General features: G+C 44.3%; 1 protein-coding gene across 1 annotated transcript in view; it reads right to left on the bottom strand.

Annotated features, from left to right (window-relative positions):
* Positions 1 to 1,412: 1,412 nt before the first annotated feature.
* Positions 1,413 to 24,292, bottom strand: part of LOC310761830 (uncharacterized protein) — a gene marked incomplete at its 5' end in the record, with an annotated part of 42,145 nt that continues 19,265 nt past the window's right edge. Inside the window, one exon of the mRNA XM_083612027.1 lies at positions 1,413 to 3,267. Coding sequence (XP_083468153.1) covers positions 3,038 to 3,267 — 230 coding nt within the window. The 3' untranslated portion in view covers positions 1,413 to 3,037. The remainder of the gene's footprint in view (positions 3,268 to 24,292) is intronic.

Raw genomic sequence — 24,292 nt, 5'->3', positions numbered from 1 at the left:
AACCATGAGGTGAAGAGTCTCATGCTATACTGGCTGATCCATCTCAGTTGGGATGGCTTCCCCAGGATGTGTCCACCTGAGGGCTCCATGTGTTGGTAGAAGGGAAGCAAGGTGATCCCCAACACTGTTCACACAAACCTGCTTTAGCAGTTTCTAAAGCTCTGAAGACACAGCATATGCTTAGAGAGGGTTATCTCTTATTATTTATTAGTTCGGTGGTGTCTCATGATACAAGGGTGCAATTCTGTGCAAACCTATTCAAATGTGGACCTCACTGAGTTCACTGGCACTTACTCCTAGGTTAAGTGTGTCGATTGAAATCTTAAGCCTTGTTTTTATCTACAAATGCTTTTTAGTTCTTCACTTTTGCTGCTTTCATCAAGAGTGTAGTAGTATTTTCATTGTTTCATTCCCAGATAACTGGTTTCATCTAAGGGTTTGGTTCTGAATTGGCTTATACTCTATTGGACTATTTTAAATCGCTCAGATATTTGGAGAAAACATCTAATGAACCCCAATGAAAAACATGGCACACCCCCCAATATGTTTTGACTGACCTGCCTTCCAAAATGTAATGAGCTGGGGTAGGAAACAGATTCTGGGAATTTTATTTATTCATTCATTCTTTCACAACCTTTCATCAGTTTTGATCCCAGGGCAACTTGTAACTCAAGCATTTAATTAAACGAAAATTAAGCCACTGATTTTAAACAAGCTTAAAACAAAACCATATAACCAGAGCAGCGGACAGCACCTATACATTTACTTCTGCTTTTGTCAAATCAACTTTCTTCAAATGGGTGAAGAGAGAAAATTTTCAACAGGTGCTGAAAACCCACAATCACACAACTTGCACCTCTGGGGGGAGCAATAGGCTTACCTCCTGTTGAAAAAATATTAGCAGACGGACATCTTACATTTATTTATTTATTACATTTATATACAGTACCACCTTTTCCACCAAGGAGTTCAAGTGCAGGATTCTTCCCTCCCCATTTTATCTGCACAACAACCCTCCGAAGTAGGTTATGCAGAGAGACAGTGACCTTACGCACGCCTCCACAAAGTCCAATTGAACCCAATAATGGGTTGCAGCCTCAGAAATCCTGGAAAATCATAGAGTTGTAGAGTTTTAAGGTACTCCAAGGATCATCTAGTCCAACCCCTTCAATGCACGAATCCTGCCCATGGTCATCCCTGGGTGGGCTTCTTGAACCACCAACCTTCTGGCTCACACACTGCCCCACTGCGCCACAGGAATAAGCACAATTGAATTTAGTGGGATTTACTTCCGAGTTAGACATAATACAGTGGTACCTCGGGTTACAAACTTAATTCATTCTGGAGGTCCATTCTTAACCCCAAACCATTCTTAACCTGAGGTACCTCGGGTTACAAACTCGGGTTACAGTGGTACCTCGGGTTACAAACTTAATTCATTCTGGAGGTCCATTCTTAACCCAAAACCATTCTTAACCTGAGGCGGGCTTTCGTTAATGGGGTGTCCCGCTGCCGCCGCACCACAATTTTCGTTCTCATCCTGGGGAAAAGTTTGTAACCCGAGGTACTACTTCCGGGATAGCGGAGTTTGTAACCTGAAGCGTTTGTAACCCGAGGTACCACTGTATAGGATTGCATTGTAAGCCAGCAAGGTTTTTACAGCATGTGTAGCAGTACTGATTTCCTGTTTGAAGGGAGGGACGGCTCTGATAACAGAGAAATAGCAAAGGCCAATTGCACACAGGTATGCTTAAATAGATGGGATGCAGGTGGTGCTGTGGGTTAAACCACAGAGCCTAGGGCTTGCTGATCAGAAGGTCGGCAGTTCGAATCCCCGCGATGGGGTGAGCTCCTGTTGCTCGGTCCCTGCTCCTGCCAACCTAGCAGTTCAAAAGGACGTCAAAGTGCAAGTAGATAAATAGGTACCACTCTGGTGGGAAGGTAAACGACGTTTCCGTGCGCTGCTCTGGTTCGCCACAAGCAGCTTAGTCATGCTGGCCACATGACCCAGAAGCTGTCCACCGGTTCTCTCTGCCAATAAAGCGAGATGAGCGCCGCAACCCCAGAGTTGGCGACGACTGGACCTAATGGTCAGGGGTCTCTTTACCTTTTATGCTTAAATAAGTGGCACTGACGGATGCAGATAAGAGTAGGAGAAAATACAGTAGGAGAAGATACAGAGCAACCTCTTTAGAGGCAAACTGACTCTTTTCAACACAGGAGTGGGCTGCCTGTCTTAGAAGCATCCAAAGTTCAAAAGAGCAAGTCCTTGATGGACCAACTTTTCCATCAGGCGAATTGGACCATGATGACTTTAGCATTAAAGACCTAGGAATGGCCCAGTGAGGTTGCTAGGTACTTACAAGACTTTGGGGCACAGGCCCCTGACACAATTTGCGAATGCACTAATTTATATAGCTGCCTCTGGACAAATTAAGGTGGCGGGTTCCTGGGATCTTCACCAGCACTGCAATTTGTAGGCAAAGTAAAAACAGGAACAAAGTCGTTCTAAGAAGGGAGGGAGAGGTGCAGGAAATCAAGGGCTCAGCCCCAGAGACCTGATCCACCCCATAACCACATCGGACCCATTCTGCTCACAGCAGGTGTTGCAAAGGGAGACCCCCCTAGTGACAGGCAGTGGAGGGGTATTTCAAATCTTGTATGTGGGACAGGAAGAAGCAATGCCCAAATATTCCATCTCCTACCCATAAGAATGGAATTCGGCTTCCAGGGAGTGGAACCAGCAATTTGACTCAGAGTAGCCCTGCAGGCTGTGACTTGCTGGACTTTGGTCCGCCCACGTCAATCAGTTATCCAGTGGGGATAAACCATATGTAGATAACCAGATTTTAAGCAACAAAGTTTCACAAGTGTTTTCTGGTTGACCAAATTCCCTGGGCGGCTTATCTTCTCCTTTTAGACATCTTCCAACATTTATTTGCACCATCAGGAACAGGCTGGTCTTTTCGTTCTCATTCACCAGGTGGACATGAGTTCTTCTTGGCTGAGCCATCAACAACCGACTGAGAACCAAGACTTACACTTGCTCTTCCGATCTGCTGGGGTCCAGTCTCCTAACAGGCACCACCTGTGTGGATTTGCAGCACCCGGCGCAGATGTATTTCAAGAAACACAGGTAAGCACTTCCGGAGATGATGACTGTGACGATGATGATAACGGTGGCACTGAATGCGGGCGACACCGTGTCCTCCAGCACAGAGTGGAGCCCCGCAGTGGCAGAGAAGGTCGGCAGTTCTGTGTTCTCCCCTAAGAACAGAAGAGAAACGCAAGACAGGGTTCGGTCATTCTCTTTAGAATACACTAGGAGTAGAAAACACGCTGGGAAAATTGAATTCCAAGAATTTGTATTTCCAACCCTTTGAGGACAACAGGACAGGCAGGTGAGGATCAGGAAGGTGCTAAATCCTATAGTTGTCAACAACTATATGAAACACATAAAGAAGACAGCAAGAAAGGATTTAGTTATACTAGATCTAGGTTTCAAATGGAAGTGATTGAAGGGAAAGTGAAACTACTGAAGGCCGCATACAGCATACTATTAGAATGGGAGATGAAAGATGAAGAGGTAAAATCAGTTATGATTAAATGAGCACAAGATGTAGGTCACAACATTATGATGGAAGATTGGGTTAAATTATGGAAAACTGACTTAAAATTTACAGATTGTTCCCTATTGAAGGAGAATTACATGAAGATGATGTACAGATGGTACACAACACCAGTGCAGTTAGGGAAAATGTACAAAACTAGTTCAAATATATGTTGGAAGTGTAAGGAAAAGGAGGGGACATTTTATCATATGTGGTGGGATTCTAAGGTAATTAAAAAATTTTGGGAAACGATATACAACGAATTGAAGAAAATGTTCCATTTAACATTTGTTAAAAAACCCGAGGCATTTTTGTTGGGGATTGTAGGGAAAGACCTGCCAAAAAAGTTGAAAAACATCTTCATGTATGCAACAACGACTGCGAGAGTTCTGGTAGCACAAGAATGGAAGACTGAAGAAACCCCAACTAAAGAATCATGGCAAGAAAAATTGATGGACTATGCAGAACTGGCAAAACTGACATATAAGCTACGGGACAAGGATAACTGTGACTTTAAGGACGAATGGGAACCCTTTACAAAGTATCTGAAGATGCAACAAAGTGAACTGGACTCCTTGGCATGTTTTGAATAAACATTCACAAACTTTTTATTGATAAAAATCAGCTAAATCGTTTGAGGATCTATATAACTTTGTAACATGCAGAAAATAGCATTCTTAGAGAAACCAAAGACTGGAACTGAGGGAAGTCGGGGGGTGGGGTGGGTTGGTTTTGTGTGGGAGGGAGGAAAAATGGGGGGGGGACAAGGATGATATGTTTTTGGATAATATGTCTTGTTATAATTTTGAATTTTTTTTTTAAAAAAGGACGGTGCCAAGACCTTAATGCAAGATTGGGGAACCTCCACATGTTTCTGGACTACAACTCCCATCATCCCTGGTCACTGGCCATGCTGGCTGGGGTTGGTGGTGCTGTAACTTCCGGCCACAGGTTCCCCATCCCTGTGCTAAGGCTTAACAGGAGGATGAGGAACCAGAAGTTGTTTGACAGCCAGCATGTGGATGATAGGAGTTGTAGTCCAACAACATCGAGGTGGGGGCACAGGTTTCAAGTCCTTTCCTTAACAGGGTTGCTTAATAAGCAGCCTGTGTTGGGAGGAAATTAAAGCAGAAGTCAGAACAGAATTCCTCTATTGAGATAGCAAAGCCAGCTGCTCCCAGCGTTGTAATAAAGTTCAGGAAGGTGTGGCATTGACACCTACTGCTCATTTCTAATATATTGGGTGAGACGAATTTAATACACTAGGCGAGTAAAATCATGGGCTCGCTGATATTTGCCAGCGATGGATGAGCTAGAGAGTCGGCAGCTTTCAGAGTGACCTTAAGAGGTTTATAATTATCGGTAAGCAGAGAGAAACAGAAAAACAGAAACAAAAGGCAGAGAACATAGGTACAGAAGCAGAGCAGGTGAAATTAATCAGTAAACAGGGACATAATGAGCTCTGTGTGGACAATGTTTCAATGTAGATAAAACCTGCCATCCTCTAAACTCCCCTCTGAATACTGTGGTGAACCTCTAAGGTGTTTGTTCTATTTGAGTCTGTTGCCTGAAAAGTAATATTTTTATTCATTCAATTTCCAACTCATCCTTCCTCCGAGATGAGCCCAGGGTGGCAGAGTAATAAAATATTGCAGTTAAGTCTCTTCAAGCCCTGCGTGGAGATCTCTGGGATTGAACCTGGGACCTTGTGCATGCACTACGACTGAGCTACAGCGCTTCTCCTAAATGCACATAAAGGAAATGTACATGTTCTGTAGCCCCACACCGGCGCACACTAATTTATGGCCTCAAAATGTCACCTTCAGAGGGGCACGCTCAACCTGCTTTCCCTTGCAGATGAAGAATTAAACACTAGTTGGTCTGCTCTCCCCTCCATCTCTCTCCTGACCTGTATTCACACGTCATTGCTCAAGCACAACTTCACCTTGAAAGTTCTGTTCCTACTTTGTGTTATTGAAAATGAAGTGGGATTAGGAGAACCAGCAGATGAAGGAGAGTCATCGCACAATGGAAATCAGCAAGCGTTATCTTTAGAGTGGAAACAAAGTGTAAGTAAGTAAGTAAATAAAAATTATATCCCAGCCACTCTGGGCAGCTCCCAACAGAATTAAAAGCACAATAAAACATCAACCATTAAAAACCTCCCTAAACAGGGTTGCCTTCAGATGTCTTCTAAAAGTCAGGTAGTTGTTTATTTCCTTGACATCTGATGGGAGGGCACCACTACCAAGAAGACCCTCTTTCTGGTTCCCTGTAACTTGGCTTCTCGCAGTGAGGGAACCATGAGAAGGCCTTCGGAGCTGGACCTCAGTGTCCGGGCTGAACGATGGGGGTGGAGACGCTCCTTCGGGTATACAGGACCGAGGCCGTTTAGGGCTTTCAAGGTCAGCACCAACACTTTGAAACGTACTGGGAGCCAATGTAGTTCTTTCAGAACCAGTGTTATATGGTCTTGGCAGCCGCTCCCAGTCACCAGTCTAGCTGCCGCATTCTGGATTAGCTGCAGTTTCTGGAAATGGAGCATGTGGATCAGAGATGGGGACCTGTTGGGTTCAAAGGCCATATGTACCCCTCCCGGGCTTCTTTATCTGGCCCCTGGGACCCTCAGCAGGCTACACCCCTTAGCAGTTCTGCTTCATACCCTCCTTGAACACTTCTGCTTTGCTGGAAGGTGTCTTTGAACTCTGATCATGTTGGGTGGAAGATAGAGAGAGGAGGTGCGTTAGGTGCAAAGAAACTAGCCTATGAAACAAAGGCGAAGTTGCTTTGCCCATTTTTGCCTCTGCTTCCGCCTGCTTTTGCCTCTGTCCCGGCCTGCTACTGGCAGGTGGCCCCTGGAAGACTTCCCAGAATGGAATGTGGCCCTTGGGCTGAAGAATCATGGAACTGGAAGGGACCAGTCATCTGGTCCAACCAGCTGCAATGCAGGAATCTTTTGCCCAACGTGGGGCTCAAACCCACGACCCTGAGATGAAGAGTCTTACGCTCTACCAACGGAGCTGTGGTTCCCTGCCCACAGCAAAGGGGGCTGCTATGCAAGGTGTTGGGGGTCCTCACCTGGAGCAAAAAAATGCCAGGCAGCATGAGGATGCAAGGGGCTTAATGCGGCCATACACGGTTCTCCTCTTCCCCCATTTTATCCCCACAACAACCCTGTGAGGTAGGTTAGGTTGAGAGGCTGTGACTGGCCCAAGGTCACCCAGTAAGCAGGGATTTGAACTCTGGTCTCCTAGGTCCTAATCCAAGGCTTTAACCGCACGGCCTCTCAAAGCCAACTCAGAGAAGGAAAACGAACGTGGGCACATTCTGCAACACGCCATTGATGCAATAGTAGCATGTTAGTGGCAGATTTGTAATGGACCTTCCCACACACCTCTTTCCGCTTTATGGGCTGTTCTGCATTGCTTCCCACCCACTCCCCTGGTTCACTGCATTACTGCCACCTTGAGGGGCCTGTTCTTGCATTACGGTGCAACAAAAGCGCAACCCAAAATAAGGTAGAATGTTTGTGGTACAGTGGTACCTCTGGATGCAAACGGGATCCATTCCGGAGCCCCGTTCGCATCCAGAAGCAAACGCAACCTGCGTCCGTGGGTTGCAATTTGCCGCTTCTGCGCATGACATCATTTTGACCGTCTGTGCATGTGTGAGCAGTGAAACACGGAAGTAACGCGCTGTGTTACTTCTTGGTCACCGCAGAACGCAACCAGAAAATACTTATCCCGAAGCTACTTCAACCTGAGGTATGACTATATATAAAAAGTTACAGGATTTCAGCAGGGAGTAGTGGGGCATCCACTGACTGAAGACAATGCAGTATGCGCTGCCCCCCAAAATATTTGCTGGTTTGTGCAGAGTTGGAAGGGACCCCCCGATGGTCTTAGAGTCCAACCCTGAGAGCAAAAGTCTCGTGCTCTGCCAACTGAGAACTACCGTTGCATTTTTTTAGTCCAAGTTCCTGTTGTATCTACCCTAATTCTGTTCCACACTCCACTGACCCCAACTCCCAAGACTGATAAGCAGTCAGTGCACGAACACCCCTGAAAGACCAGCCTTTCAAACCATTTTTTCCCTCACCTCTGCAGTTCACTCACAGCTTGGCTGCTACCACAGTTGAGCTATGCTCCTTTTCCTTCTAAATTTTTCAATGCTGAAACTGCCACTGTTTGCTTAAATTGCTGTACTGGTGTCAGTCCCCTGGATCCGTCCCTGAGGACTATGTCATTACCCATGAGGCGGAAGTAGCAGAAAACCAAACACCTCCAAACCAATGCTTAGTGAATTTCTAGGTGCAATCCCTAGGGGTGCCAACTTGGGTTGAAGCAACACACACACACACTGTATTTTTCCGTCTATAAGACACCCCCATGTATAAGATGCCCCCTGTTTTTGGGGACTCCAGTTTAAGAAAATGCGGGGAGATACTATCCATGTATAAGACAAGCCCAGATTTTGAATATTATTTTAGAGTAAAAAAAACCATAGTCTTATACATGGAAAAGTATGGTGTGTGTGTGTATGTATATAAATATATCTCCTGGTACCTATTAAACTGACAAAATTATTAGTCCATCTGCCAGCAATTCTTTAGCTGCAATTCCTGCACTGGAGGTGGTTGGATTGTACAATCCTTTGAGTTCCTTCCAATTCTACAATTCTGTTGACATCAGACAGGCACCCTAGCTATACTGCCTACTGAAAACTTTTCGAGACCCACGGTTTAGTTACACTTCTTTTCAAATTTGTTTTAAAACGTTTTATGGGCTTTATGTCAATGTTTTTAACTGGCTGTTATGTTTTAGTCGTGCTTTATATATCATCGAGCCCGTACAATGCTTGGAGGTTGTTGTTGTTGTTTAAGCGATTAATAATTTTATTTAATAAAGTAAATCAATCTGCTTCATCACGTGTCCTCTCACCAGCTGACCAGAACTTATTCACTAGGGCAGGACTCGAACCAATGGCTTCAAGTTACGAGAAAGGGGATTCTGACTAAACATCAGGAAGAACTGTTAGACAGAGGAAAGGTTGTGGACCTCCTTGGAGGTTTTTAAGCAGAGGATGGATGGCCATCTGTCAAGGATGCTTTACGAGGGTCGCTCATTAAAGATTTCCCCTGACCTACTTCCAGTTAACGTAGCAGGATGAAATTGCACATGTATAATGATACATCTCTCCATAGGTAACGTGGTAATTTGTAGCTCTGAACTCTTAACGATTTCTCTGTTACGGGTGCTAACATGGAGCAACATCTGATAATGGAACCAGTTAAATGCAGAGTTATTTCTGACGGAAAAGCTTTTTCCAGACAATGAAATGCTGATTTCTAAGGTCAAGTTGTTGCTTCTGGTGCAACCTGCTGACTTCTACAGACGAGGTCTCCACAGCTGCGTAAAACATTGGGAGAAGTGTTTGATTCTTGCTGGTAGCTATGTAGAGAATTGATGCTTTTGAATTATGGTGCTGGAGGAGACTCGAGAGTCCCATGGACTGCAAGAAGATCAAACCTTTCTATTCTGAAGAAAATCAGCCCTGAGTGCTCACTGGAAGGACAGATCCTGAAGCTGAGGCTCCAATACTCTGGCCACCTCATGAGAAGAGAAGACTCCCTGGAAAAGACCCTGATGTTGGGAAAGATGGAGGGAACGAGGAGAAGAGGACGACAGAGGACAAGATGGTTGGAAAGTGTTCTCGAAGCCACCAGCAAGAGTTTGACCAAGCTGCGGGAGGCAGTGGAAGACAGGAGTGCCTGGCATGCTCTGGTCCATGGGGTCACGACTAAACAACTAAACAACAACAACAACATGTAGAGAAAGAAGTAACTGTGCGCAGTTTCATTTGTCTCAGTCCACAGGAAGTCAGAGGAAATCTTTAATGAATGCCCCTTGTAGCTGAGATTCCTGAATTGCACAGGGTTGGACTAGATGACCCTTGGTCCCCTTCCAACTCTACAATCCTATGATTCTCTGTTTCTGACCACAATTACACATCCAGAAGCTGAGCAGCTGAGCTTGGATATGAGATGAGCACCATGTCCCCACTGCACGGATCTTGCCTTCCAGATGTGTCTCTGCCCGGGAGAAACTTCTTTCTTCCCCGTAAGACAAAGTGACAACCAGCAACTAGTAAAATAAATTATTGCCATCTTACTGATGAATAATGCAAGGCTGATTTTTAAAGGCCCTTATTTTGACTGGAGGGGAAAGGGAAACTACTTCAAATTCAGGTTTCTGAAGAGGACCCATCTGTGCCAGACTGACACCTCCTGAGTGGAATCAAAGAACGTTGTTTCGTGGCTTGCTCTTAAAATAAACGTTGTCTTTGGAACACATCTTTGTTTAAGAGTCAAGAGGGAAAAGGAAGAAAGGAAGGAACCTGTGCACATCAGCGGTTCAGACACCTAGATAAAATAATAATAACAATCCTCTGCTACAGGCAGTTTTCTATGTTCAATATTAAAAGCAGAATAAAATTAAAATGTAAAGAGGAAAGGGAGGGGAAATGTAACCAGTCAAGTATTTTTGCCAGCCAGCCAGCAAGGTTTTGTTTTGTTTTTAAATTTCATTTTTTCTTTTCACAATTATTTTAATGAAAAGGAAAGAAAAAAACCTTTATACAATGGCTCTATCCTCTTCAACGCCCCGACCCCACTTCCCGCAGTGACTTATTTTGTATTTTTTACCACTGCATATCTGATGCAAACCTATTTACTAATTTCTCTTTCGTATCCCCTTTAAAGCCAGCAAGGGGTGTTTTTTTGTGTTGTTGTTTTTAAATGGCATTCAGCCAGCCAGCAAGGTTTCGAATGCCATTTTTAAAAAGCCTTTTTTTAAAAAAAACGTCAACCATGAAAAACCTAACAAACCAAAGCGATTAGAAGCTTTCATTCCCGTTATGTGCTTCTACCCTAAAAGCTATCTAATGGCTTGCTTATTGAGGTGTGTTACGTGAATTTTATTTATTTAGTTAGTTTTTAATTTAATCAGGGTATGCTACATGCATTTAATTTGGGGGTGGTTTTTTATATATAAAAAAATATTGTTCCTGTTTCTCCATTTGGAGCTTGCTTAAGCTACTCTCCCCATACATTTCAGCTCTCCGAAGCTTTTCAAGTGTGTCATCTGGTTGCTGGATGGAGATTCAGGAAAAGCAGCATATCATCATCAGGTGTAACCCCCCCCCCCACCGAAATACTGCAATTGGGTTCTATCCCAGCTAATGCTAGAATGATAACACTGCAATTTCATACAACTTACACTAATGCGTGCCCAAATCTACCATGCTAAATTGCAGAATGGTGTCATTATCCCAGCCGTTATAAGCGGTTTTGGCAGAATATATTATTTATATATACACACAGCAGCCGACACCAGTCTTTTTAGGCCTGTGGGCACATGAGCCTGGCCTTGGGTGGGGAGGGTGGGGTATAAATAAATTATTATTATTATTATTATTATTATTATTATTATTATTATTATTATTATTATTTTTTATTATTATTATTATTATTATTATTATTATTATTATTATTATTATTATTTTCTTCTCCACACCGCACCCACGAGGGTCAGTGTGTGTGCATGCACTTCACTTTTCTGAGGGATATGGGCAAAAGTGAGATCCAACAGAATGAATCTGAGCCTTGAAGAGGAAGAGGAGTTTGGATTTGATATCCCGCTTTATCACTACCCGAAGGAGTCTCAAAGGGGCTAACATTCTCCTTTCCCTTCCTCCCCCACAACAAACACTCTGTGAGGTGAGTGGGGCTGAGAGACTTCAAGGAAGTGTGACGAGCCCAAGGTCACCCAGCAGCTGCATGTGGAGGAGCGGAGACGCGAACCCAGTTCCCCAGATTACGAGTCCACCGCTCTTAACCACTACACCACTCTGGCTCTCCTAACAAAACATCATAGAGCTGAAAGAGGAAGTGGGAAAGAGCGCCACTCTTCCAACTTTCTCCTTAAGCTCTTAAATCCATTTTAATAGAGAAAAAGGAAGCAAACTCACCGCTTCACAACCAAGGGGAAGCAGGAGGGTGAGGGGCGCAGGGTTTTTGAGGGAACCGCAGAAAGACTTAATGACAATAATAATTTTATTATTTATACCCCGTTCATCTGGCTGGGTTGCCCCAGTCATTCTGGGTGGCTAAAATGTTTTGCGGCCTCTTTTAATGAAAACCAGATGGCTGTATTTCAGTGTGTGTCAGGAAGGAACGCAAACAACAACCGGAACTAACACTGCAATGCAAACCTGCCCATAAAGACAAACCATTTGGGTTTCGACATGCAGTGGTACCTCGGGTTAAGTACTTAATTCGTTCCAGAGGTCTGTTCTTAACCTGAAGCACCACTTTAGCTAATGGGGCCTCCCGCTGCTGCCGCGCCGCCGGAGCATGATTTCTGTTCTCATCCTGAAGCAAAGTTCTTAACCTGAAGCACTATTTCTGGGTTAGCGGAGTCTGTAACCTGAAGCGTATGTAACCTGAAGCGTATGTAACCGGAGGTACCACTGTATATCCAGAATGGACCAATGGTGGGAGAGTTGGGAGCAGCCTCACCAATGCAAATATGTGTAAAGAGGGTTTTAGACTCACTGAACTGAAGGAACATGAATAACTCAGTGGTAGAGAATCTGTTTTGCATGCAGAAAGTCCCAGGTTCAATCCCCCAGCATCTCTAGGTAGGACTGAAAGAAACTCCTGTCTGAAACCATGGAGAGCCATTGCCAGTCAACCAAGGGTGTCGGAAACCCAGCCAGATGGGTGGGGTATTATTATTATTACTATTATTATTATTATTATTACCGCTGCTGCTACTCAGTATAAGGAAGCCCTATGTTCTTATGAATTGAGACGTACCTCTGAGTAAATCAATACCATATTGCATGCCTGTTCATGTGGCTTCTTTGAAAGGCATTATCTCACACTAGTCCCACTACCATAAATACCCTGACCATAGGTGGGCTTAAAAAAATGTACAAAACTAGTTCAAATATATGTTGGATGTGTAAGGGAAAGGAGGGGACATGTTATCATATGTGGTGGGACTAGTGTAATTAATTTGGGGGGGGGGGATGATATACAATGAATTGAAGAAAATGTTCCTTTTAACATTTGTTAAAAAACCTGAAGCATTTTTGTTAGGGATTGTAGGGAAAGATCTGCCAAAAAAGCTGAAAAACATCTTCATGTATGTGACAACGGCTGCGAGAGTTTTAATAGCACAAGGATGGAAGATTGAAGAAACCCCAACTAAAGAATCATGGCAAGAAAAATTGATGGACTATGCAGAACTGGCAAAACTGACATACAAGCTACGGGACAAGGATAACTGTGACTTTAAAGATGAATGGGAACCCCTTACAAAGTATTTGAAGACGCAACAAAGCGAACTGGACTCCTTGCCTGGCTTTGAATAAACATTCACAAACTTTTTATTGATAATAATCAGCTAAATAGTTTGAGGATCTATACAACTTTGTAACATGCAGAAAACAGCATTCTCAGAGAAATCAAAGACTGGAACTGGGGGTGGGGGTGGGTGGGTTTTGTGTGGGAGGGAGGAAAAATGGGGGGGAATAAGGATGATATGTTTCTGGATAAAAAGTTTTGTTTTAATTTTGAATAAAAAAAAGTTTTAAAAAAACAACAACCCCAGAAAAACATGAGACCAGGCCTTGGGCAACCTAGTCAGATGGGCAGGGTACAAATAATAACATGATTATTATTGCTGCATTCAAGATTTTATATTATTGCACATCTCAGAGTGGTGCAAGATTCCAAGGGTTCCAAGCGCTTACTCCGAGTATACAGCTTGTTGTTGTTGGGTCGTTTAGTCGTGTCCGACTCTTCGTGACCCCATGGACCAGAGCACACCAGGCACTCCTGTCTTCCACTGCCTCCCGCAGTTTGGTCAAACTCATGCTGGTAGCTTCGAGAACACTGTCCATCCATCTCGTCCTCTGTCGTCCCCTTCTCCTTGTGCCCTCCATCTTTCCCAACATCAGGATCTTTTCCAGGGAGTCTTCTCTTCTCATGAGGTGGCCAAAGTATTGGAGCCTCAGCTTCAGGATCTGTCCTTCCAGTGAGCACTCAGGGCTGATTTCCTTCAGAATGGATAGGTTTGATCTTCTTGCAGTCCATGGGACTCTCAAGAGTCTCCTCCAGCACCACAGTTCAAAAGCATCAATACTTCGGCGATCAGCCTTCTTTATGGTCCAGCTCTCACTTCCATACATCACTACTGGAAAAACCATAGCTTTAACTATACGGACCTTTGTTGGCAAGGTGATGTCTCTGCTTTTTAAGATGCTGTCTAGGTTTGTCATTGCTTTTCTCCCAAGAAGCAGGTGTCTTTTAATTTCATGACTGCTGTCACCATCTGCAGTGATCATGGAGCCCAAGAAAGTAAAATCTCTCATTGCCTCCATTTCTTCCCCTTCTATTTGCCAGGAGGTGATGGGCCCAGTGGCCACGATCTTCGTTTTTTTGATGTTGAGCTTCAGACCATATTTTGCGCTCTCCTCTTTTCCCCTCATTAAAAGGTTCTTTAATTCCTCCTCACTTTCTGCCATCAATGTTGTGTCATCTGCATATCTGAGGTTGTTTGTATTTTTTTCCGGCAATCTTAATTCCGGCTTGGGATTCATCCAGCCCAGCCTTTCGCATGATGAATTCTGCATATAAGTTAAATAAGCAGGGAGACAATATACAGCCTTGTCGTACTCCTTTCCCAATTTTGAACCAATCAGTTGTTCCATATCCAGTTCTAACTGCAGCTTCTTGTCCCACATAGAGATTTCTCAGGAGACAGATGAGGTGATCAGGCACTCCCATTTCTTTAAGAACTTGCCATAGTTTGCTGTGGTCGACACCGTCAAAGGCTTTTGCATAGTCAATGAAGCAGAAGTAGATGTCTTTCTGGGACTCTCTAGCTTTCTCCATAATCCAGCGCATGTTTGCTTAGTTACACATATATACAACCTGAGCCTATGTAGGGCTTCACAGCATTAACACCCCAAAGAGGATATTGCTTTTTCCATAGTCTTGGATTCCAACAGAAATCAGGCATGGCTCAGTCTCTTTGACTTCCCAGCTTGCCACTCTGGCTCCAGCTTCTACTCCAGCTCACTTTGTTTTCCTAAGTACGAGTGAGTCACTGTCTGGCACAGAGCCACTTCCTTAGTTACCTTAACGGTCCATACTTAAAGAGCCATTAATATGGAAAAAGAGTCCTCCAATGATTCTTGCGTAAGGAGAAGAAGATGCGAAGTGATGGAGAGGGAGAGGCGAATGCATCTCAGAGAATGATTACATGATTGTAATAAGTGCGAAGGAGGGAGGGGAGGCCACGCAATAGAAAATGACCAGGGCGACAGGGTCAGGCAGCCTTTTCTTCCGCCAATTACATAGGAGAGCACTGTATTTTAAAACCACCTACACAGAAGGGAGCCAGGGAAACAAGCCACCAGCCTGCAAATAAAGTGTCTGAAGGTCTGAAAAGCATATGTATGAATGCATCGGGAAGGAAGGAGAGAAAAAAGAAAGAAAAATAGCAGCTATTTCAAACTTACTCCTGCTTTAAAAACGAGGTGTACAAAGCAAAACTGAAGTTGAAAGTGGACCGGAAAAGTAATCGTATATCATTCTGACTCAAAGCCAAAAGAAGAATGCATTAAGCACAGTAGGAGAACGGACTCGCTGAATCCAGCAAAATGGTCTAATTCTGCACAGCTGCTCACCAGCAACCAGCTAAAGCAGTCACAGCTGGAGACTCAGATGTCTGGAGGCAGAAATCCAGAATTTACGTGCCCACCAATACCCGGCATCGCAGTCATTTAAAAAACAAATTAATGAAATTGTTGTTGTTCCCAACCTAAAAATATATATATAACAAAACCTAATGCTGTTTGTTACAGTCTCACAGATTATCAAAATACTATCTCTGGTGCAAATTTAGAGTGACAAATGAGGAAAAGAGTGAAGAGCTAGCAAATCAAAGCTTTTCCTTATATTATCAAGTAACAGCTGACACAGTATAAGTTTCTGCAGAATTTTCAAATTCAAAAATGTTATAAAAATGACCCCTGACTCCATATATTAGTTCTCTGGCTGACTAGATTTCATTAAGGGCACGACACCCATGATCAGCAAATGACCAGTTTGGCAATAAACAATCCATTATTAGTGGAACATTCTTTTTCCAGGTGTAAGTTGTAGAAGTTCTCACGGCAGTCAGAAGGTGCATTTTTTAAAAAAAATCCTTTCCTAATCTGCTAACAGAACTATCCCTGTTGCCTCAACTTTGCCCTTCCTGGTATGCAGCAATGACTCAGCTTTCAGGGGGTCAGGTGAGCCCACCACCCAATATGCTTTTGGAAGCCACTCATTATCTAGTTCGTGTTGTTGTTGTTGTTTAGTCGTGTCCGACTCTTCGTGACCCCATGGACCAGAGCACGCCAGGCACTTCTGTCTTCCACTGCCTCCCGCAGTTTGGTCAAACTCATGCTGGTAGCTTTGAGAACACTGTCCAAACATCTCATCCTCTGTCGTCCCCTTCTCCTTGTGCCCTCCATCTTTCCCAACATCAGGGTTTTTTCCAGGGAGTCTTCTCTTCTCATGAGGTGGCCAAAGTATTGGAGCCTCAGCTTCACGATCTGTCCTTCCAGTGAGCACTCAGGGCTGATTTCCTTAAGAATGGAGAGGTTTGGTCTTCTTGCAGTCCATGGGACTCTCAATGGTATTATCTAGTTCAGTGGTGGCCAAACTCAGCCCTCCAGCTGTTTTGGGACTACATTTCCCATCATCTCTGACCACTGGTCCTGTTAGCTAGGGATGATGGGAGTTGTAGTCCCAAAACAGCTGGAGGACTGAGTTTAGCCACCACTGACCTAGTTGATGGCTAGTCTATTGATGGCTACCAGCCATGATGGCTATTCTTTGACTCCACAGTTGGAGCTAGCAAGGCTTCTGAGACCACAGGAGGGGAGTGTGTTATTGTGCTTGGGGTCCAGGAGTGCTGGACTACAGATGGGTCATTGGCCTGATCCAACAGGCTCTTCTTATGTTCTTAGCCTAGGAACACAAAGGTTTAAGAGGCAAACAAGAGATTTTTGACGGAAGGAATATGCAGAGCAGGCCGTGCCAGAGGATTGAGTCAGGCAAGGCAGGTTGAGAGGACCTGGTTGTAGAGTCAGTAAAAAGGGGTTCGGCTACCGTTCTACCAGGTTGCAACAGACAGAAAGGTCCACTTCACCAGCTTATGGGATATGGAAGCCACCATTTGGAACCTCCCCTCCCAGAACCATCTGCAGCTGGTCACAATGAATGCATTTTACCTCTTCACTCCTTGTTCCTTTTCCTTCTCCATTCCGTCTCCTAGCTCACAAGCAATTCATGAAAAATGCAAGTTGTCTCGAGTGCTTTTGCAGAGCAATGTGAACAATCAGAGTAGGAGATATTGATTGGTGCTGGAGTGATCGGGTGGATGAGTGTTTGCAAGTACTGTTGGAAGAATTGGGTGAGTGACATTGAAATAACAAGTGTTGTGTGATCTGTGCAGAACTGGGTAAGGCAGAACTGGGAGTGTGATGTGTATGTCTTAGTGGGGTGATTGTTGTATTTAGTGAATCAGGATGTGCATTCGCAGGAGAGAAACTGAAGAGGGGGGGGTTCTCTGGCTCTAAAGATGTTTCACAAATATGCTGCTGTGCTTTTGTTGTGGTCGTTTTATTGCATTGCATTGTGTCATGCTGTAGTTTCTCAGTTCCATTGTTTGTTATATATACCAAGACTCATAGAATTGTAGAGTTGTAAGGGACTCCCGGGGTCATCTAGTCCAACCCTCTGCAATGCACAAATCTTAACTAAAGCATCCATGACAGATGGCACTCCAACCTCTGCTTAAAAACTTCCAAGGAAGGAGAGCCCACAACCTCCCAAGGGAGTCCATTCCACTGTTGAACAGCTGTTACTGTCAGAAAGTTTTCCCCAGTGTTTAGTCAGAATCTACTTTCTTGTAACTTGAAGCCGTTGGTTTGAGTTCTACCCGCAGAGCAGGAGAAAACAAGCTTGCTCCATCTGTGACAGTCCTTGAGATATTGGAAGGTGGCTATCATAGCTCTTCTCAATCTAACATACATACAATTTGTGTTCATTATCCTTCAAACCGCTTAGAGACTGTATATAAATATGTGAAATAAAAATATCAATCTCTGAATGTGGTAAGTAAATAAGTATTGCAAGCTTCCTTCTTTGACTTCCAGACAGGTTGACAGTGAAGTGAGGACAGGCTACATGCACTGTTTTCAGCTTGGCTGCAACAAGACTAGGCATGGTCTAAACCACTGAGCCTCTTGGGCTTGCCGATCAGAAGGTTGGCGGTTCGAAACCTCATGATGGGGTGAGCTCCCGTTGCTCGGTCCCAGCTCCTGCCTACCTAGCAGTTCAAAAGCATGCCAAAAAGTGCAAGTAGATAAATAGGTACCGCTCCGGCAGGAAGGTAAACGGCGTTTCCATGCGCTGCTCTGGTTTTGGTGTTCTGTTGCGCCAGAAGTGGCTTAGTCATGCTGGCCACATGACCCGGAAAAACTGTCTGCAGACAAACGCCGGCTCCCTCGGCCTGTAAAATGAGATGAGTGCTGCAACCCTAGAGTCATCTGCGACTGGACTTAACTGTCATGGCATCTTTACCTTTACCTTTAAAGACTCAACACCTGAAGGCTGTGGGTCTAAACTAAGCTCCCAACCTGTGGGCCATGGACCCCAGGGCAGTTATCCCAAGGGGCCTGTGATTAATGCCCCTCCAGTTGGAGGTTTGAGTGATTTCCTCCACGACCCTCGTCATCTCCACAGTGGCGTTGCTGAGCAGCTTGCGACAGCAGGAAAGCAAGGAAATGTGGATCAGTGCCGGTGGCCTATGCCTTCCCCATTTTCCTTCATCAATGTGAATTGTGCTTTGAAGAGCCCCATCGCAAAGCGTGATAATGCAGAGGGTTTCAGGTTTCCTGATTTGTTTTTTTTCTGCAGAAGCAGGTTATGCCCAGGGTTTTCTGATCTTTCATGTTGCGCTACAAATAGGGCTTATTGGTGGGAGGTGGAATACCCAGGGCGGTGGTTTGAATCTGACTTTAGTGGATTTTGCACTGTGAACCTCTGGCAGGCTTTCCGCCTACTAATTACTGATTGTGTTTGGGCTCCTTAAATCTGGGCAGTATTGGGGATTCCTTCTGCTGCTTTATCAGGATTATTTCTGTGGGTGGGGGTTGCCTAATTCTTCGGGGGTGGGGTGTTTTTTTGGCTTTCATTTATCTTAGGTCTTTTTGGGGGGGCAGACCTTTGGGGTTGTCTGTTGTTCCAAGCAGCATTTGCTACTCATGCCTGCTGGCTTAGAAAAATGATAAACAAATAATAAATAGAAATAGAACCGAATCAAATCAATTGTTTACATGAATAGCTTAATTTCCAGGCATTGGGGATTTCATTGACGTATACAACTGAAAGCCCTCATTTCATACATAAGAATGTATTACATTGGTGGCAATTAAAGTTTTCCTTTTCGTTCTTTCGGGGATTGCCTCAGTTGAGTTCACTTGGAAATAATTAAATTTGTATTTCGTCCAATTTGATGGATCAGTTGGGTTGTTGATCATTGGGTATATTGGGGAAATAAATGAATGAATTCATAACTATAAAATTTCTTTCGTAACTTTTGAATTATCTAATTGGGTTGGGGAAATAAATGAATTTATATTTAACACCTTTTGGAATTAATTACTTGGCTCGTCAATTATTTATACATAAGTAAATTAAATTTTGCTGCCTTCTTTGATTTTGGCACATTTGCAAATTCATTTAAACACTTCTTTTTTCTTGTTTAGCAGAGCCTAAAATTACAGCCATTAGCATGTAATTTTTTTACTATTTTTTAAAAAAATGAAGTTTAAAAGGGGCCCATCGCACTTGTAAAGGTTTGGAACCACTGATTAAGACTATTTATTATTATTTCTTACCTGCCCCTTTACCGTAATGTCCCAGGGTGGGTTACAACAAGTATAAGCATACAACTGAAAGCAATTAAAACATCTCCAAACAAAAGCAGCACAGTATAGGTTAAACCATGGGTAGGCAAACTAAGGCCCAGGGGCTGGATGTGGCCCAATCGCCTTCTCAATCCAGCCCGTGGACAGTCCAGGAATCAGCGTGTTTTTACATGAGTACTTTTATTTAAAATGCATCTCTGGGTTATTTGTGGGGCCTGCCTGGTGTTTTTACATGAGTAGAACGTGTGCTTTTATTTAAAATGCATCTCTGGGTTATTTGTGGGGCATAGGAATTCATTCATTCCCCCCTGCCAAAAAAATAGTCTGACCCACCACATGGTCTGAGGGACAGTGGACCGGCCCATGGTTGAAAAAGGTTGCTGACCCCTGGGTTAAACAAAGGAGAAGAGGAGGGTCCCACACAAAAAATAATCAGCCAGCATCTTTTTTTAATTTTGGCACTTTTGGTCCCAGTACTAATGAATCTTTTTTGTTTCTCAGAATGCATGTCCTCCTTCCAACTTTGTAAGCTCAGTGCTCCTTAGCTTTTCTGAAACAACACAGAATTTTACAAACAGCAGCCCCTTTGCTTGCCAATGAATTTGACTCAGAATGTTGAACTACGAGAAGGAAATGCGGCTACATTAAGCCTCAAGAATCAGCATGGATTCCTGGCCAAAGGATTTATTCAGCAGAACAAATTAGCAAGATGCATGGGGTGAATGGGCGCACAGGTACAGTAGAACAAAATAAGCGTCAAAAATAATGAGTGGTGATGATTGCAGAGGTGGGGGCACAACGTCTGTGAAAGGCAACATGTTGACTTTCATCTGGGTTGGCTGCTGGAAGGTTTGCAGTGCGTCTCTTCAGCGACGTCACAAGCTTTTGTTCAACCCACACCCAAAGAGGGAGGACACTGAGGGGCAAAGCACATGCCCACCTTCGGCTCCCACCCTGCACTCAGCTCTTACAAGCGGTTGCTAGACTTGGGTTACCAGATGTCCCCGTTTCCCGGGGACAGTCCCCAGATTTGTGAATAAGTACCCGGACAAATTCCATCTCCGGAATGTCCCCGGATTTCATCTAATGTCCCCGGGAAACGCAGCAGCGACTGTCTCAGCAGCCCAGAGCAGTTGGCTCTGGCTGGCTTCAGGAGCTGCTCGGAAGTCCCCATATGATGGTGGTGCAGGGGCTCTAAGATGCAGCTTCCGGGCTGCCTCCACCTTCCCTGACCCCAGCAACTAAGCTGTGAAGGGAGGCTTCAGGCTGCCTATCGGAGCAGCCTCCCAACTCCTACTTGCATGCAAGCGGGGGGAGGGGAAGGGATCTCTCAGTTAGGCAACGGGAAGCCTCCATTCCCAGCTGAGGGATCCCCGCCCCCTCCTGTTTGCACGCAGGTAGGAATGGGATTGGGGCTGCTCCGATGAGAAGGGAGGCATTGTGCCGCCCGAACCTCGCTGCTGCTCTCGGCCCTCCTCCGTCTTCCATGCCTGACCCACTGCACACCGCTTCCCCACCACCACCGAAGAACCAACAATTCAGGGGCTGCCCAGGCTCATGGAGAAAGGAGACAGAAGCCTCGGAGGAAGGGGAAACGTGGCGGTTGAGGTCAAGGCAGCAGCCGCCTGTCTGCCACCGCCATCGCTGCAGCATCAACATCCCAAACGTACGTTTATTTATTTATAGTGTCCCCGGATTCACTGAAAAAAATCTGGTAACCTTATGCTAGACGCTGTCAGCGCATGACAGTGCCCACACCCCCAGGAAAGGCTTAGACTGGCTACCTAAACCAGGTAAGGGTAGTTGATGGGTCTCAAACCCTCAGTGAGTTAGGGACTTCCCCTGCATGCGAAGACAGGCTTGGGCAGACTGAGTGGACAGGATGAAGAATGGATCCAAAGGTCAAGAAAGTGATTTCTTCGCATGCTGTAGAGGGAAGTGAGAGGCAGATGGGGCTCATCAATCTGGGAAGGTAGCTCATCTAGGAGAAGGAAAACTCTGGTCCACCTTCTTCAAGAGAAGAAGAAGGCTAAAGAGTAAGTGTAAACCCTACACAAATGTGGAATGGATTCCCAAGACGGTTGGATGGTACCTTGTATGCCTCTTTCTGGCAACTCCTGGACCTAAGCTGATGCCAAACACATTGCTTTGCTTCCTTTTGAACCACATCAGCAAGGTCAAGAATGACCAATGGTACCAAATAGTATGGAAAACAGCCTTACTAGAAAAATTAACCAAGAAACTAAAACTGACAAGGGGACAAATAGAAGACAACGCCTTTATCACATACACAGCCCAACAAGACAACGACAAGAATCCATCAACAGCATACGAATCAATGTGGCTAACCAAGGGGGCACAGTACACAACCCCTCCCTCCTCTGTCCCCTTCCCATAAGAGGAATGTACAGCTCACTAAAAAGAAATTCGTATCTACTACACTCATGGAAAGCCTGCAGTTTCAACAACGTCTTAAGAAATTGTGGCTGTTTAAATATAACTTCTCCATTCCAGTCTCCGGGCCCCTATTTTATTTATAGCATCGATAAGAATTTCTTGTTTTAAGGCATATACTTTCGCCCGCCTTAGGAGCGTTCTTTGTGACGGATAGGTTTACTGAGGTTATCTGCAATGTTCAGATAAGCAATCTTTGAAGCTCATCTTTGGAACACAAACTTCTGAAAAGATATGCTTTAAGAAGGACAAGAAAGAAAAAAGAGAGAACTGCCAGTGGACTTTCTAGAGGGGAAAACTTCTAGAAAAGGGCCAGCAACAACGCTTGAGTCTGCATAGGCACCGATTAACAGATTCCCTCTAAACTCATGAAAACTTAGTTCTCAAAGGGCTTTGAGTCTCATCAGAAATCCCACCGCCTTGGTTGAGAATGTCAAGTTCGTTCCTTGGGTCACCACAAATGTCAAGCTCCTGGCAGAGTTCAGTGGAATTATGGCTATGATGCTGCCCACAAAAATCACATTAATAAAGGAAAAGTGTGGGGGGGACACTATGCAAACTCCCTTACTCCTCAGCACAATTAGATAGCTCAGGGCTATGGCCAGCCAGAAAGCCTGTAATTGCCCATTAATATATAATTCTCCCTCTCCCCCCCCTTTGGGTCCTTCTTTTTAATATTGGAGGAATTTTATTTTTTTTAATAATGTGTTAGGCATGGCAAAGGCTTCTCTGACAGCCAGCTTTATTTTCTGACAGCACATTTCATATTTAAGAAGGCATGTGGCAGGCTTAAGTTTTAAAATTTTAATCTCACTGCAGACGGCAAGAAAATGAACGGTGGAATTTCAGTCACCCTTTGGACGAAAAGAGGGCAGGGGAAACCCCACCTCCAAGATGCTCCAGATTTTGTTGGTCTTTTATCTCACACCCTGTATCTCCATTTATAATTATAAGGATCTAGCAGCACACAGTTTGTTTGTTTTTGGGTAGTGTTGTGTTATCATTTATTATGGTCATCGTACCCACCTTTAATTCCTCAGGAATGGCTTACAACAACATAAAAATGAAAAATCAATTACAGAAATTTACAGTTAGAAGAAAAGGTTGAATCTATAAAAGAGACAATGTGGTTTCTCCAAGTTTTGTTTGTGAGACATTTGAGAAGAATACTCCAAAAATATAAACAGCAAGTTCAGCAGTGCAAGAGGAATGGGAGAGAAAGAAACATGATCTAGGTTTCTGGACAGCTTATCCCACTGTGCTGATAGATATCTGCAACCGTACTGATTTTCTATATATGGTTTTGCATGATTTTAAACTCTCTTGTAAGCTTATGAATTAGCTGAATGAATTACGAGGAGCTTGTAGCTTGGGACAGATAGGGACAGCCCAGGACCTCCAAACACACAGGCCAGGCTTGTGCCTCAGTGCTGCAAATGCAGCAAACTTTGGGCTCACAAGTTCATCTGGCATTGGCACTGATGCATGGCAGGGCCTTCTCGGTAGAGGCTCCCTTTTTGTGGAATGTTCTCCCTGGTGAGGCACAACTGTTGATTACAACCCACCTGGGGGGGGGAAGCATGTCTATGGGTTTCTTTGTCATAATTTTTTTAAGATAAATATGGATGGTCATTTCTGATACAAGAAAAAGCAGAGGAGCCTTGAAAAGTTTGATTAATAAGGATGGAATAAATTATATTACTTAGCTATTGATTTTGCCTACATCTCCAATGCATACCCCCCCAAAAAAAAGCTTTCTGGTGGTAAGGAAACATATTGGATTTTGTTCCTCACAGGAGCAGAAGATTTAGTCTATTCCTGGCTCCTACAGTACAAACAGAAGTTTGCTGTATTGTTTGAGCTTCTGGGAACACAGGGAGCATAAATATGAATAGGAGTTACCTTGGCGTTTCTGTAAGGTAGAATATAAACACAATGTAGTCTATATATTGCCTCATCAGATCACTGTTTGCCAGTTCTTATTACTCATTTTTTGAGCAAGAATTTGAACACAAGGGCTTCTCCCTCCATGACATCAAAGCCATGACAGACTGGGTGTCTGTCTCATCCAGCAGCAAGCACAATGCAACACATGCATAAATGACAACAAATCCTCAGCAACCCAGAATTGTAGACCCTGACGGTCATCTAGCCCAACAACTTGCAAT

Source organism: Podarcis filfolensis (genome assembly GCF_964270895.1).
Source record: "Podarcis filfolensis genome assembly, chromosome: 4".
NCBI classification, from domain to species: Eukaryota; Metazoa; Chordata; class Lepidosauria; order Squamata; family Lacertidae; genus Podarcis; species Podarcis filfolensis.
The sequence above is the reverse complement of the archived record's forward strand: the minus strand, read 5'-3'. Positions and strand labels throughout refer to the sequence as shown.